The sequence below is a fragment of the Oxyura jamaicensis genome, chromosome 2 (genome assembly GCF_011077185.1).
Source record: "Oxyura jamaicensis isolate SHBP4307 breed ruddy duck chromosome 2, BPBGC_Ojam_1.0, whole genome shotgun sequence".
Classification (NCBI taxonomy): domain Eukaryota; kingdom Metazoa; phylum Chordata; class Aves; order Anseriformes; family Anatidae; genus Oxyura; species Oxyura jamaicensis.
This window is the reverse complement of record NC_048894.1, coordinates 73,742,678-73,759,377: the sequence shown is the minus strand read 5'-3', so window position 1 is coordinate 73,759,377 and position 16,700 is coordinate 73,742,678. Positions and strand designations below refer to the sequence as shown.

Genomic DNA, 16,700 nt, shown 5'->3' with positions numbered 1-16,700 from the left:
GAAAAGAAAAGAAAAGAAAAGAAAAGAAAAGAAAAGAAAAGAAAAGAAAAGCACCTCTCTGATTCTCAAAAGACAACTTCTCAGGGCTGTTTGGAAACCCCATTCAAAATGTTTCAAAAGCTGCAGAGCAATGATTAGGCATCACAAGGGCCATTTTTTTGCTATCATTGGTCTTTCCAAAAGCATCTTGAAGAAATCCATCTAGTTTGCATAAAAGAGTATGGCAGATTTCCAGAAATGTTAACATGCTTGAAAATAGAAATGCAACTATTCATCTTTCTGGTAAGGACATCTTAAATAAGGCAAGGTTGAAGGATCAGTCCTAGGACCTTGCACGTCATATGCTTGTCAGTACTGGAGAAAGTTTGTAGCTAATTGGATTCGGATTTCAAGAGTGGCCAGTACAATGCATTTCACAGAATTAATTAAATTATCCAGTGGAGACATCAGAGGAAAAATATCTTAAATACAAAAGTCAGCAAAAAGGACAATTCATGGACCAGGAAAAAAAAAATACCCTTTATTGATACAATTTCAGGAATTTCACTGCAAGAAAAAACATCTTTATAAAAATGAATTATTATTATTTTTTGCTTAGTTATGTAACCTTTGTGTGCTACTTGAATGTTCTATTATCTAGATGAAATGTTATCTTGTTCTATTTTCCTTTTCTTTTTTTTTTTGTTTTAAGTGGAATATTTTAATACATTTACTTCCAAGTATTAAACACTATAGAAATATTCTGGAAGAAAAGAAATCCAAGTGCTGAACTTGGAGTAACCTGCCTGTCCATAGTTAAGCATGCACTATGGATTGAAAACTCTTATCATAGTTATTTATATATTTATATTCAATTATCTCTAGGAAACCTAGTGCACCTCAGAAATTGCACACACACTACTTAGCACTGGTTTTACTATATAAAAGCATGCCTTTTTTTTTTTTTTTTTTTTTTTTTTTTTGTCTCAGTAAACTAAATGTGGCAGATTGCATCCATGTGGCTTTGTACCAGCCTTGCCTCAGATTTTGCTATAAAATTGGGTTCAGATGCAGACCGCAAGTAAAAGGTCACAGGCAGAAATAATAATAATAATAATGAAAAAAAAAAAAAAAACTTATAGCCCACTGTTTTGGATGAGTGGCCTACAAGAGAGAAGTTGCTCAGATGGTATGTTTTTAATGATTTCAAAACAATACAATGCAGATCAGTCACAGTAATATATTAGACATTTTAGATAGGGAAATATGGCTTTCTCTGACAGTCCTGTTAAAAGCTGAGCTTAGTATACAACATTTGTGCTTTCATTGGCTCAAAAAATGAAAATGAGTCTATCTTACATTGATTAAGGAATTTGCAAAGCAGACAAGATGCTCTAATTCAGTTCTGGCAAACGATGACATTTTATATCAAATGGTAACTATTTACACATTACAGACTCATTGCAGACTAACTTCTAGGCAGCGATTAGGTAGTAGGCCAAGTGAGACCTTGTTTTGAATTAGAAAGGGAGTGAAGATTGAATCCTGGTCTACTCAATCTGCTGTTAATTTTTTAACCCCTATGTCATAAGGCATAAAGGGGTTAGCACCAGCTTGGTTTTATAAACCAAGCTTAAATCTTGTAATAATGTCTGGTCAGAAAATATTAAACAAGTCTGATTTCCATTTACCTGTGAATGAACTAAAACTGCATGAACATATCTTTTACTCAGCCATTTCAAGGTGGGATATAAGACAGCAATGCAGCAATGCAAAGGGTCTAGAAACAGACTTATGCAATCATAAACTGATCATTAAAACAGCAGCCATGCAGAGGTCTTTATGATTTTGCATTGTAATACCAGTGAGTCACTTGAGTACAGCCCCAACACCAGCAAAGCAATAGTCAAATAGCATGATTGAGTGTATGAATAAATGCCAGCAGACCAGTATTTGCATGGTGCTCTTAGACGAATCAGAGGAGGACTTAGGGTAATTCCTCTTTGATCCAGCTTCCTTCCACATCACATACATCTGTTCTATTGGCTTCTCCACCTCCCTCTCCTCTGGTTTTCTCTTTCCTCCTTGCCTTATCTCTCCTAATATTCAGCATGCACTCTTGTCTGCCTTATAATAAGGAAGAAATTAATACTTAATCATATTTTCATCTTACAACTACAGCACTACATCTCCTTCCCCTCCTCAAGTGTTTTTTGTTTTTAACTCCCTAATAATACACCTGACATAATTTTCCTTTGTTAAAGAATAAATCTATTTATCCTAGAAACTACCACTTCCAGCTTTGAGTCTTTCTGCATTTTGCTGTACTGAGATCATGGGTTATAACTATCCCTCTTTATATCTCCATTGTGCTTGGTATGTCCACTGCATCTTTATCACAGTGATGCTTTCATTCTCTTTCTATTTGACCCACCATGCTTGTTAACCATGCTTGCCTGCTAATCATACAAATGACTGACTACACTACCATATAATCAGTACGAATAGACATTTTTACTTAGACTAAGAGAAAAAGGTACACAACAGATCATTTTGTTTCACACTGAAGACATAAAGAGATGTGAGGGTGTCAGGGAGGGCTCCTGAACATATAAATCATCCATACTGATAACATTAGGACAGTCCCTGGCATAGTTTTGGCCAACATCACATAAAGCTTTCTCAGAAAAGCTTTCTCAGGGCTTTGGGGGGCATTAACATACATCAGGAACTCTTCTCTGCAATCCCTTTCCATGAAACTAACCTATTTTGGTGTGGGTAAGAGAATTTAATAGCATGGAAATAGGTCATTGTATACCAGCTAGCTTCTGGGCCTCAGAATATAGCTCGGTAAATGAAATTTCTTTGTGCAGTCATAGCTTTTTTGAGCTTGTGATTTGCAATCAAGTCCATGCAGACATAGCACCTGACAGTTTGCAGGCATCTGTTGCTATTTGTGTGTGTGCAATATAAAGAATGAGTTAACACAAAGTTCAATTTCTGTTTATATTTTTGCCAACTTTCTCTTATTTTTTTTTCTTATGCCTTTCCACATCAGAATTCTTCAAGCACTTTCACTAAGAGTAGATTTGCCCCAGTACTCTTAGTAAAAGCTCCCTAGAAAGCTCTTTTGTTTTGGTAGCTGTCACTGTTGCGTGATCTTGATCATAAAGCATCTTCACAAGAGAAACATTTGTTTGAGACTGAATGATGACAGAAAACAAACAAACCAAACAAAAACCCAAACAAAACAAAACAACTAAGGCATAACATTAAAAACAAACAAACAAACAACAAAAAACAACTGATAATTAAATATTGAGTTACCATCTTTACATTTACATTTACATTAAATTTTTATGTCTGCTACACTTATACTGTTGCTGATTTTTCTAACTTTCTGAAGAATGCATAAGCTAGTGGACTGTTTGAAGTACTGACTGAATGAAATAAAACCTCTTCAAAGCTCTAAATGAGAATGAATGAACCCTCAGCTGCAAAGCAGAACAAGTAAACAAATATAGCTATGTCTTGGTACTATTCCATAACCAATTAAATATATATATATATATATATATATATATATATATAATTTGTCAATGGGTAAAATGTAATGCTCTGACGGTACAGGAAGAAATAGTCCAAGAAAAACAAATGAGCACAACAGTGGTTAGAAGTTAAATATTATATACTACTTATAAAATTCTCCTGTTAGTCTGCACTTACCCAATTTATTTTCCCCTTATCATTAGGATTAAGTGGTAATTGATCATTAACAGCAAGATTTATGGGTCAATTATTTTTAAACACATCATTATCATCATAGTAGATTATTATAATTAATAATTGTATTTTACATCTGCTGCTTTCTGTATAGAAGGTGTAAACAAATATGGTTCATAGAAATTCAACAACGTCTGGCAGGAATCACAATATTCATTCCACCCCTGTGTGTTTTCTATGAGGAGTAGGGAAAAAATTATTCATTCAAAACACAGAGAGTATTTAGATCCAACAAATGGAATTATATCTGGTAACCCTGGGATTGCTCAAAAGCATTATGCATCTCAGCTTGCTCTTTGATACTGAAGAGTAGCCAGGGCTACAGGTGTAACAGTGTGGGGTCGCCTTGCAATTCATGAAGAATTGGTTGCAAAGTGACTTGCAGATGACAGTGTCACTTGCTCCATCACTATCATTTCTATCATTTCTATTTCTGATAATTTCTATCATATCTATCTGTCTGTTTCCCTGAGGCCTTATGTCCAAGTTAGAAATCAACACCACCTTTCTGCTTCTAACTATGGTGAGCTTTTTTTCTTTTTTTCTTTTTTTTTTTTTTTTTTCCTGACAACTTAGAGGCTACAGTGCAACGTGAAGTAAAACATGTAATTACCTAATTATCATCACAGTAGCTTAGGCTCATGATTTTCAGGAATACCTAACAACCATAGTTGTCGTCAGATTTTCAGGAGTGTTTACTCCTTGTAAAAGCATGAAATGAGAAGCCCATAAAGTGTTTGCAACAGTTCAGAGGTTCCTATTGACAGCAGCTGGAGCTGTAGATACCAAGCTGTTTTGAAACTCTCTTTTCTATATAAAAATGAAAGCCGATGAGTATCTGAGACCAAAATACATGTTTAGTTCAATTTTTGCATAACTATATCTATAAAAATAAAAAGAAAATAACAGAAATACTCTAGAGAAACCCTTCTAAAAGTTTTCATTCAAATTCAAGACCATTATTTTTTTTTTCTCAGTAGTTTCCACAGCAAATTTGTTGATGTTATGAACATAATTGTTAAAACTCCCAAGGGTGTTATCTATAAATTAACACTGACCATCCACAGAGTTCCTTGAAAATGGAACAGTATTTATGTAGACGTCACACCTTCAGGTACTTAAACAGAAAGCTTTAAATATCAGTTTTACTAAATTGAGCATATGTGCTTTAGGAAAGACATGGACTTCATGGAATAGGTCCACAGGAGGGCCAAAAGGATCATGAGAAGGCTGGAGCACCTCTCCTGTGAAGACAGGCTGAGGGAGTTGGGGTTGTTCAGCCTGGAGAAGAGAAGGCTTCAGCAGCCTTCCAGTACCTAAAGGGGGCCTACAGTAAATCTGGTGAAGGACACTTTGTCAGGGAGGGTAGGGATAGGAAAAGGGGGAATGGCTTTAAAATCAAAGAGGGTAGATTTAAACTAGATACAAGGAAGAAATTATTTACTCTGAAGGTGATGAGGCTGCCCAGAGAAGCTGTGGATGCCCCATCCCTGGAGGTGTTCCAGGCCAGGCTGGATGGGGCTTTGGGCAACCTGGTCTGGTGGGAGCTGTCCCTGCCCATGGCAGGGGTTGGAACTGGATGATCCTTAAGGTCCCTTTCAACTCAAACCATTCTGTGATTCTATGATTCTGTGATTATAAAGTATAAGAGACATCAAGCATGATACCAATTGCCATCCCATTGTATCATTACTTTTTGGTCTATATCACACATAAAATCACAAATATTTCAAGGAAACTGCACACAGTAAACCAAAACCTAAAACAAAGAACAATAATCTATTTTATACTTGTATGTGAAGTTTTCTCATTTTTATCTTTAAAAATAAACGTTTTCTACTTTAGCCTCTGCCAACTTGGTGAAGAAAAATAATGTATTTTTTAGGGAAAACTATTTGCAGAAGATACGTCCAATGATTTTGTGCAAATAAAAGCTTCACAAACAGTCTTCTGAGTAATAACAGATGTGGAACATATTTTGTTTAGATGAATTTATTCATGTAACTTAGGCATGACTCAGAGGACAAAAGTTAGGGGCCTAATTTTCTTACTTGATGGAGAGAAAAATGATTCTTCCAGTACCAATGATTTAGAGCACTTGGCTTAGATCTTAAAGTAAATGGTTGGGCCACATTCTTAAGAGTGAATGAATTATAGTAAAATTGTGTTATTATGTTATTATATTTTGTGCCAGAGTAGTACCAAAAAGCTCCTGCAAGATGTTAAAGATGCAGAGATGTTAAGCAGAGCATTACAAACTCCGTGTCCCATCTTCAGCAACATACTTTTTATCATGTTAATATTTCACATATATCATGCAGTTTAAATTTTTATGGGGGAAATAAGTGTATTGATTTATTTCATGGTGACAGTGTGATCACTGGAATATTACCAATAGACCTGAACTATAAATGCCAGTTACATGCTGGCTGGGATTCTGGAAAAGGGAAAATATTTTCTCCTGAAAACTTCTTCTATCTGTAAATCATTCTACACCTTGATAGTTCTTTATAACCACTATATAACTTAGTTAAAAAACCCTTTGATTCAATTTCTAGAATATACTGAAAAAATAAATTATTGTTCTCCTTCTATTTTGACCTTTTTTACTGACTTTTCTTGTTTGGTAATAATTTCTCAATCACAGTAGACTGGATATTAGCAGAACATTTCTTTGTTGGTGGTGATATACAATGGAACTGGTCATTTAAAAGTACTTTTCTCCATAAGTCCTATGAGATCCCAGAAGCACATCTTCTAGCATATAAATGCACTGAGAAAGTCAGACCTGCACAAATAAACATTTAGCTGTTGCTCTTGTTTGGAGCAAAAGGAGCAGAAGGGGAAGTAATAATAGTGGTATCTTTCTTCCATAGCAATAACAAAATGATTAAAATAGTTACTCAGGATCTTCATTTGGTCTCTTCAGTGTGTCAGAGTTCACTTCCGTGTTATTCAGGAGAAACCCTTAATTATAACCATAAGGAAGTTCTAGAAATAAACATTTTCCTTCCCTCCCATTAAAACTGTGCCATCATGCAGAAGATAATTTAAGATTTGTGAAAAAAAAAAACTAAGTATTACTAATGCCTGGGTGTTAGGGCAGTCACACCACAGGCCCTTTGGCTCCAGAAAAAAAAAATAAAAATAAAAATAAAAACTTTTTCAAGAATTATTTCTACCTTTTTCTTTTAAACAGAATATTATTTTGTCTTTGCTGCATCCAGCACTATTTTGAAGAAGAAGCTGTGGGTCTGAAGATCCTCAGCTGAGAAAATAACTGGCATTTCCTATTTCCTGAATGCTTGCTCCATCTTGGCAGATATTATGCATGCCCTGTGGAATTATGAAGCATGGAGGTTTGTTTTTAGACTTTTGTTTCTGTCCACAGATTTTCAGTGGGGAAAAAAAAAAAAAAAAAAAAAAAGCAAATGGCTAAACTGTGGTGTTTTTGTTGTTGTTGTTGTTGTTTTTCAGTACACAAAACAGCAATACCAGATACAGTGGATTTTTCTTTTCCTTTAGGAAGGGAAGAGGACAGCCTCAGGAAGTCAGTCTGCTAGCTCACCTGAGGGGCTGGCGGGGTCCTGGCTCAGAAGCTGCCAGCTGTGGGAAAGCTCCATCATGTAGATCACCCACACCTTGGGCAGGATCAGACTCCAAAGGGCTGTTGTTTCCACTTGTTTTATCTTGAAGTAATGGGGAGCCTTAAACATCCAGAACCTCAGCAGGTTTTAAAAGTATACGGTCTAGAGAGTAGATCATGTTAGTTGTGGACTTGCGGACCCACAGCAGAGAAGGAGGTATTTTTAAGAATGGCTATGCTGTATCTAATGAAGCCATAAGCCTAGTTCAGAGCACTGTTTTCGGCAATGGGAGAAGCCTTGCCCTAACCGACGTTCTACCTGCCTATGCCAGGTCATGCATGAAGTGTACCAGAGCACAAGGTGACAAAGCCCGACCTTTCTCTTCCCAGCCTTCTGCAGGGCATGTGAGGAGAGGCACTGGTACATCTCACTGCTGTGCTATCACATCTTCCGTGTGTTAGGAGCATGCACATCAGATGCCACCATAGGTTGATTAGCAGTAGCTGGTGTAACAGGTTAAGTATATGGAGTATGCCTGTATACTGCCTGCATGTAGAGTATGCTTTGTCTTGGCTACTACACTATTGCTGAAACAGCGGCAGGTAAACATGAACTACTGGTTTTGGATTATTCCTAAAACAGTCAGAAATTAGTGCCTTTATGACCTGCCTAGGATAAAAACTGAAATGCCTTGGTAATTTAAGCAAACAATTGCTCTAGTATTCATGTGAGTTTTCTTGCTAAAGGAAAAAAAAATCTTCCTATTTGGCTTAATTTTGATCTTAAGATTTGCAAATTTTTTAATGTTATAATATACATTATTGATTTTTTTTTTTTTTTTTCCTGAGAAAACATTAAGGGTTTTAATCAAAGAGAAAGAAATGATTGGATTTCAATGCTGTAGGCTATAACTATAAAGTGTTATCATGATTAATTGCAATGCAGTATTTTAAAGAAGAACTAAAAAAAATATAGACAAAGAAACAGGGGAGAATAATCTTATGTGCACTCAGTATGTATATAGTGACAGATCGGAAAAAAAGCTCAGATAAGATTTACAGCTGTTTGCTTGAAGGCCATTATGCATTTAGCTGACATCCTTAGATTCTAACCTGGGTTACTTCCTAATGGTTGTTCTACTGATGAGATGTAATGATGGTTTTCATTCCTTATTCTCATCGGAATTGAAAACCTCTCTGGTAAGTGATGGTATACCCATAAACTGCAGGTGTGGAGAAACAAAAAAACACCATTGTAAGTGAAAATCAAGCCCCAGAACAGCTTTTGAGCCTTAAGAACTTGAACTAATCTAGTCATGTCAAAAGAACTGTAAATGTGTGCTGAATTTCAGTCAATATGACTGATTACCTGTCACTTACCTTTGATTTCTTCCCACTAAGCTCTTTGGAACTGTCTGCATTTTAGAAACTGTGCAGCGGCATATATTAGTTGTTAGTTCACCTCCACTTCAGCTTCCTGAATGCTTTTGGGGCTCAGTAATAATCCCAATCAGTCATTTCAGCCTAAAAGCTTCAACAGCATCATCACTCATTTATTTTTATCATCCTCGTTGATGATGCTCAACCTAAAACTCCATTCAAGTTTCACAGCTTGAGTCACATAGGGCAGTACACGGGATTTGTAAGGAAATGTCTAAATGCTGGTCTTAAGTAATGTAAACACTGGGTTTCTCTAGTTTTGGATTCTTGGTAGTGTATTGGTGAAATTTAATTGTGCTATGTTGCATAAGTTAAGCATATCAACTGGCACGTGATCTTTGGCCCTAAAAATTATATTTAAAATTTGTTATTTTTTCTTAAGATTCCTTTGATAACAAAGTGAAAAATCTTGACCAGGTAATATGCATTGCCAGTTTTTTGCCTATATGTAAAAATATTTGGATATGCATGCAATGAAATTCACTGAAATTGCAAAAGTGTAGCTACGTGCAGAGTCCAGTTTCTTAGTGCAGTCTGAGCGAATTAAGGGCTTGCTCCTTTGGTACATCCCCTGTCAATCATCCTTTAAAAAGCCAGCACCAAACTTGCAGATTACAACTTTTTCAGGACCTTTGGGAACAAAAGACTGTTACTCAGGTTTGTTTCAATGCACCTGAATAGCAAAATGACATAGTAGTCTATATAGGCAAAATGGAGAATAAAAAATGAATAATCCACAGCAATAAGTACCAGCTTCTGGAAACAGAAAAATAAATATCTACAAAACTGTCTTTCTTGTATGTTTCATATACAGCATGTATTGAACATTTCAAATGGCCTCTTTTCTTTACAAAGACTATTTTCTGAAGAAAAAAAAAAATAGGAAAAGAAAAAAAAAAAAAAGAAAAAAAAAGGTTTTAATGCTATACATTATATCCTGTTGAAGTTTTTCCCTGGGCTGGCAACAATGTGCATTATTTGTTTTAATTTATTTTATTCCAAAAGTATGTTGTTAAAGTAGCACCATTAGCAGTTCCCGTATGCTGTGAAGGTGCTATTACAGGAGGAGGCCAGCACTGTAATTACATACTACATCTTCAGAGATCTGACTCTGGCAGAGTTGAAGAGTACTTCAGAGTTTCAAATTGATCTGAATGACCCCGTCTTTATTGCTGTTGAATTTCTGGAAGTGATGAAATGCCAAGCCATTGAAAATAACTGATACAGGCCTAAACAATCTGAAATAAGTAATGTAGTGTTTCTTTGACTTCATCTAAGTAACATACGCTTTACAGCCGGGTACAATAGTTTATAGAGAAATGTTTTAATGAGCCTGAGTGCTCTTCAGATCACTAGGAATATATCAGCTAGGCAATGAAGAAAAAATCTTATTCTCTTACGTTTTATGTTCACCAAAATTGTGGCTGTAAATAGTGAACACTGCAGCAATGATTTCTGTGATCCTGTGTAATTGTCTGTAAAAGATGTGAGCACCAGGGCTGGAACTGTTGTGGAAATGTAAAGAGATTCAAGTGTAGGCAAAGACCTCATGTATCCCTTTTCTTCCATCTCTTTGGAAAAACCTGCATAGCAGAGACCCAGTAATAAGCATATTTGCAAATGACATTATATATCAGATGTATTTGTGATTGTGTCCTGCATACCTTGTTAAAATTATATTATTTCCTCTGAGTCACTGAAGCACTGCTAAGAAATAGCTGAGGACACTCACAGTCTTGATAATATTGTACATTGTGGTGCTCCTTTCTAGTGGTTAAAACAAGAAGAAGAAGATGCAAAGGTTCATGTATTATATTCTCTTGGAAAAAAATGGTAAAATGATAATTACACGATCTTTAGTCACTCCATCAATGAATGCTATGAAGCCATAAATGATATTGTCCAAATGTGTATCTGACACAAGCAGACTTTACTTACAGGGATTTTCTCAAACAAATAAAGCAAGCTTTGCTATCAGATGTACTGATGGGCAGGGAGAGGAAGCAGATAAAGTGTTTTTTGTTTGTTTGTTTGTTTGTTTGTTTGTTTGTTTGTTTCAGGGTAATCAAACAGATAATTATATAGGTAACATAGTACCAGCTCACAAAAAAAGCGTGTTTGCTCCTAATCCAGCATTGTGACTGTCATTTTTTTGTCACCTGGAAATACTGGGAAGCTGAAAATGCTTATGCTGCTCTCATTGTAAGGAGGAAACAACAGGGAGCAGAGTCTGCTGTTTAATTCAGCAGCGGGATGTGACAGTCATCCAACCCCCTGCTAGGAGATACACCGCTTCTCAAAGCCATGTTCTGGGGCTTGGAACTGAATTACTACTAGGGGAAATCTCTGAGACGTCCCCCCCAGCATGACCCCACTAGTCACAGGTTCCCCATCCTGCTGGACTACTGAAAAAGAGGAGCAAATGTCCTCCTGCCTGCTTGCAGGTAGGGTGCAGAGAAGGCCTTTGCTGATGCTTTGCTGATGGGAGGGAGCTGGAGGAAGCCTGGGACAAGGAAACGTGCAGCTGGCAGGGCAAGAAGGGCAAGATGTAATACACTGAGGGCGGCTCAGGAAGGCACTGAACACAACGCTGGCTCAAAGTGCTCGAGGCCTTTTTGTCTAGCTGTTTCCATTAGTACGTCCTGCACTTTTGCCACATCGTGGTTTTCCTGAATGAAACCATTTTGTCTTCATGCATTAGTGGTGATGCTTCTTAATAAAGCATGTGCTTTTCAGTGTGTTTTAACTTTTATTACTATTGTTAGTAAATAAGCTGAAAATAAAAGTGTGCAGAGCTGGAAACTTATGTTTGCCCCTGAAATTTTGCTAAGACCACCCTCTGGTGGCTGATGCCTAAACAACGCTCTTTATATCTTCCCCCCCTCACAAGGAGTTGTACATGTGAGTACAATACTGAGCATTACAGTAATGGATGGAAACCCTTTTTCCTTTGATTTTTTTTTTTTTCCTTTCAATTACTGTGAGATGCATAGGCATATTTTCCCAAACAAAATAAAAATTCAGGTACTAAAAATTGTGTTAGACATAGAAAAAAAGAAAATGTCTAAATATAAACATGCTGCTGTCATATAAACATGCTGCCTAAGTTAGTATTTAAATCAAACTAATCAACCGTATGTGTAATATATAGAAAGACAGACAGATATCGAGAGAGAATTGCTAAGACCCTTACAGCTGCATTAGTCTGGATCTAGCATGTAGAAGAAATTAACACGTTAGGTGGGTAAAGCATGCATATCTTCTAATCTGTTGTTTTGATCTTTTGTTTAATTGGATTATTTAAGTCTGTTGATTTTGCACAGGCTCCATGTTTTTAATCAGATATGCTACATTCCTTATCAAAAATTCTAAAGAATTACATTTATCACTTTCTCACAGGTATCTTCCATTTGAAAGTGCCCGAGTCCTCCCATGTTGGTTCTGCTATTGGAAGGATCAGAGCCGTGGATCCTGATTTTGGGAAAAATGCAGAAATTGAGTACAACATAGTTCCAGGGGATGGAGGAAACTTGTTCGACATCACAACAGATGAGAACACCCAGGAAGGAGTCATAAAACTGAAAAAGGTATGTGGCACAGACAGGGTGCATGTACCCATGGCTTAAGCAAGAAACTAGGTAAGATAATTAAATATTGTGCAATTGTACATAGTGAGTAACACACAGTAGTTTGTAATTTTATTGGAATCCTTGTTTATAATCTAAGTCTTAAAATAAATTGGAATTTAGTGCTTCATTTCATATGCAGTCAAATATGACTGTTCACAAATAATATCTGTATTAATGGTGGAAGAGTAATTCTTGTATCTGTCTAGAAAGTATAATTTGTCTTTTATGGAAAATTTTCCTTCTAAAACCATGAGAGAAATCATCCAGTTCAGAGCATGATATCAAAGAACAATATTTTACGTTTGGGATCATATATTTTGTTTTAAATTTTAAGCATTTTATTTTGAATGTTTTAATGTTATGATTATTAATAATAAAATTGCTGTTAAGTATTTTAGTGAACAGAGATCTTACTTGGGGTGGATGAGTCCCAAATGATTGCAAACCCACATCCTACTTCCAGTCTCCTGCTAGTGTCTGAAATGGATGCTTTTCCGATGCACGCTGCATCTCAGCTGCTTTAGCGTACTAAAACATAAACAAACAAAAAAAGTCAAGATTACTGAGTTTATTGATTTTGAAGATGGAAAGAATAAACATTATTTGGAATTTTGTGATTAAAGTACTCAGTAGGTCCAAATAAAGTAGGGGCAGTCCCATTTTAACCAATGGCTAGCTTCTGAGCCCAGGCATGCACATCTACACCAATGGTCAACAAGGCTGAACCACCAGCTCACTTTGAAAGGCCAGGCTATGCATTATAGACAACTCGTGTTTGTGGGTGTGATTTTTGTAAAATAAGCACATCTGGGAAACAACACTTACAAGGGAGTAAGGACTATGGATGTATGTATTAAGATAAGCTTTAGAAAATGAGAAGCTTTAGTTGCAATGACAGATAGAATTTAGGTGCTGAAATTTCGCCCAACTCTGGCCGTCGATACGTATTTGCCTTATATTCTATCTAATAGTGGAAATCCTGGCCCCAGCCTCTTGACCTGGGAAATAGTGAATTATCCAGGAATGCATTAAAGGAGCAGATGATGCCATAACACTTACTGTTTTGCTAATTTTATTAACATAAAATGGATACTGGGATACCCATGTAAAGTTATTCACCAGTGAGACATAAACTCTACTCTTCACTCCATCCCCTCCCCACTACCCCTTTTCTGTTTTGATCAAAAGCTTAAATGTACTACTTTCTGTGAGCATTTGCAAACTTTGTTTCATTAAAAAAAAAAAAAAAAATCATTCTAATGACCTTTTTCCCTCTGCGAAGATGACTCAAAAATAGCTCAATTCGGAGCAGTCAGGTTTAGCAGCTGTGTGCCCCCAGGATGCACTGCCAGGTGTAAATAGCAATTAGTAGAAGCCATTAAGAAATAAATATCTGAGCATCAGCTGTAGATTTTTGATAGGATTTAGTTCTGCCTGAGTCGGGCCTAAGCCTCAGCTGTGCTCCTTGTTTTTATCCACTGCAATGGAGTTTTTCAATACTGATGATTAATGTATTTACATATCAGACTGTATAGGCAAAAATACTCAAATTAGCAATACATACTCAAACAGCATGTGTATAATATGTGTTACCAGTGAAGAGCATCCACATATGAATTACCCTGATACAGTTATTTTAGGACCAGCACAGACAAAATGCCTTGTCACTTTTGAGGCTGCTTAATGGGGAACTATATATCTAATTGACCTAGAATTTGAGTAGGGGGAAGGGATAAATGATACAACAAATGCTATATGCAGATACTTCAGAGTTGCTCATTGTATTCTGTTAATTTTTTTTAATCTCTTCAGTAATAATATACACCGTCTTGTAAACTTTAGGGCACTTCTGCAAGAGCAGAAGGCTTCTGTAATTAATGTCAGTTTATGTTGCCTTATGTAAATGTTAGAACTTTGTCACTGAACAGGAGGAAAAAATAAAATAAATAAATAAATAAATAAATCCTAATCCCTCCTTAATCTTCTTCATTGCAATGAGCCTGGAGATCAGTGACAGGCTGTGCAGGTCAGGAAACTCCAGCTTTGTTCTATGCACAAGCATGGAAAGAAGATAAACTCATCACCTGGATCCTCCAACAAAGAATGCCTTTATACAGCCCCTGCATATTGCCCTTTATGATTTTTTTTTTTTTTTTCCAAGGAAAAAGTCCCATTCATTAATCTTTAAATGGGTAAGTGTTTTAAGAAATTTTGGAATTATCCAAAATCCATCCACGTGAGTTCCATGCTAGATCCCAAGTTAATCAAAAGCAGTGCAGAATCTTAAACTATTGTTAATTCAGCTTGTAATTCTCTACACTTGTAATAATAGCACAGATGTATTTTCATGGGCTGCAGTTCTCAGATTTTCAGAAGTGATGGACATTCACAAGTCTGTAGAAACCTATTAAAGTGCATGTAAACCGTATCATACAAGCCTGCAACAGAGTTATTCACTTGCCTGCACAGAAGTGATTTCACATTACAAGGTGTTCAAAACACTGTTTTGGCTTTGTGGGATTATGTAAATATTTACATTAGGTATGTACTTAAGTACTTCTTTAAATCAGAGTCAGTGAATGAATAGGACCAACACTATGAATTATAAATTATATGTAATATTCAGTCAAATCCGTTAATAAAAAGTGCCACATGCTTTTAAAGCAAATTTGCGCTTCTTTCTGTATCACACATATTCTGACATTGCATGTGGTGCAGTAATTCAGCATTGAGGCATTGCATGTGCATCTTTGTTCTTTATAAAGTTTGCTTTTATTTTTCCTGAAAATTTTGTTGCAGACAGAAACTGTCAGTCACTGCTTAGATGCTTTTTTGTTTTGTTGTTATGCAAGAAAACATGGAGATGTTTCTATATCAAAATTGAGAAAACTGATCCTTCCTGGACTGTGCTTATATTTAGTAGAAGGAATATTTGCTAACAAAAATTGCACAAGCCAAACTGTTCTTTTCAACACTCTAAGTGAACTGTGGGTTGCAAAAGCTTGTTTACTGTATCTCCGACATTAAACAGGCAAACAGCCAAACAAACAACCAGCCAAAGCTATATAAGGTACACATCTTAAATAATTCATTTGGGTTGCTAATTTATTTTCATGCTATGATCCAATATAAGCCTGATTACTACTACTCTTGTGCTATTTACATATTTTCAAATTGGAATAATTTCATTATATTCTGCTAAACAAATGATCCAAATGCCATTTAGCACCACTGTGTGGTTAGTACTGTAATAGCTTTCTCTCCATCTCAAAATAAAAAGGGAAATATTTTGAGCAGAAGGAGGGAGAAATGTCTGGCCTTGATATAGTGCTGCACATGGTTTTCTGTGAGAGTAAAAAATAGTAGGCATAGAATGACCAGTTTCCCCTTGTGCAGATCTGTCCAATACTATGTTTGTCACGTTTTATGCTTATATAGTCATCCTTATCTGTTATCCTACCTGGGTACTCCAGAAAACAACAGCAAGTGTAAGGTGCAAGAAGTGAGGTGCCAGAAGAGACCATTTCCTCTGGACTGGTGTGTGGTGGGCACAGGGTAGCACTCCCAGGTATGGGAGGAAAAATCATCAGTCCCAGACAAGCTCCTCATTTTATCCAAACTGATAAGAAATCTTTGATGACTACATTCAACAGAAAACATAAATAAATAAATAAATAAATAAATAAAGTAAACAGCAGGATCCAAGCTTCACTGAACAGTTGGCACCAAGGATGAGTTTACAGGATTAGCCCACAGCCTCTTGTTTGGCTCAGCATGAGTTAATCCAGAAATTGAGCAGGGTTCAAACACTGAACATGGCTCAGACATTACTTCACTAATTTGTTCAGAGTGTCTCAAAAAGCCAGGAGAAAGCTGTTTTGGGGCTTCATCTGGTATAGTCCTGCACTAGGCTGGGTGGGTTCCTGGTGTGGGTCAGTGGATGTTCAGGGGGCTTCTGGACCCATTTTTGTAAGTCATGTAACACTGCTATCTGGCCAGGCGACAAAGCTGTATCCCTGAAATCACAGTATGTCAAGGAGGGCATAAGTACTTCATGATGAGGAAAAGTAGCTTGAGTGATGAGAAAATAACAAAAATTGGGGGAGCTAACAAACCAACCCAGTAGCTGCATGGAGGTATTTGGACTATATACTTTTTCATATTCTCAGGGGCTTCTTTCACTTTTAAAAAGATTTTAAAGCAAGTAGAAGTTTGCTGAGTAAGCTGAGTTTTCTTGCCCATGTGTATGTGGTACCGAGACATCTCGTAAGGGCAGTCTGACA

General features: G+C 36.4%; 1 protein-coding gene across 10 annotated transcripts in view; it reads left to right on the top strand.

The window, feature by feature from the left end:
* LOC118163294 (cadherin-12) overlaps nucleotides 1–16,700 on the top strand; it is a 570,217-nt gene that overhangs the window by 510,571 nt on the left and 42,946 nt on the right. For all 10 annotated transcript variants that reach the window (XM_035319833.1, XM_035319828.1, XM_035319829.1 and 7 more), the window contains one exon: nucleotides 12,188–12,375. In XM_035319833.1, the coding sequence (XP_035175724.1) occupies nucleotides 12,188–12,375 (188 nt within the window). The remainder of the gene's footprint in view (nucleotides 1–12,187; nucleotides 12,376–16,700) is intronic.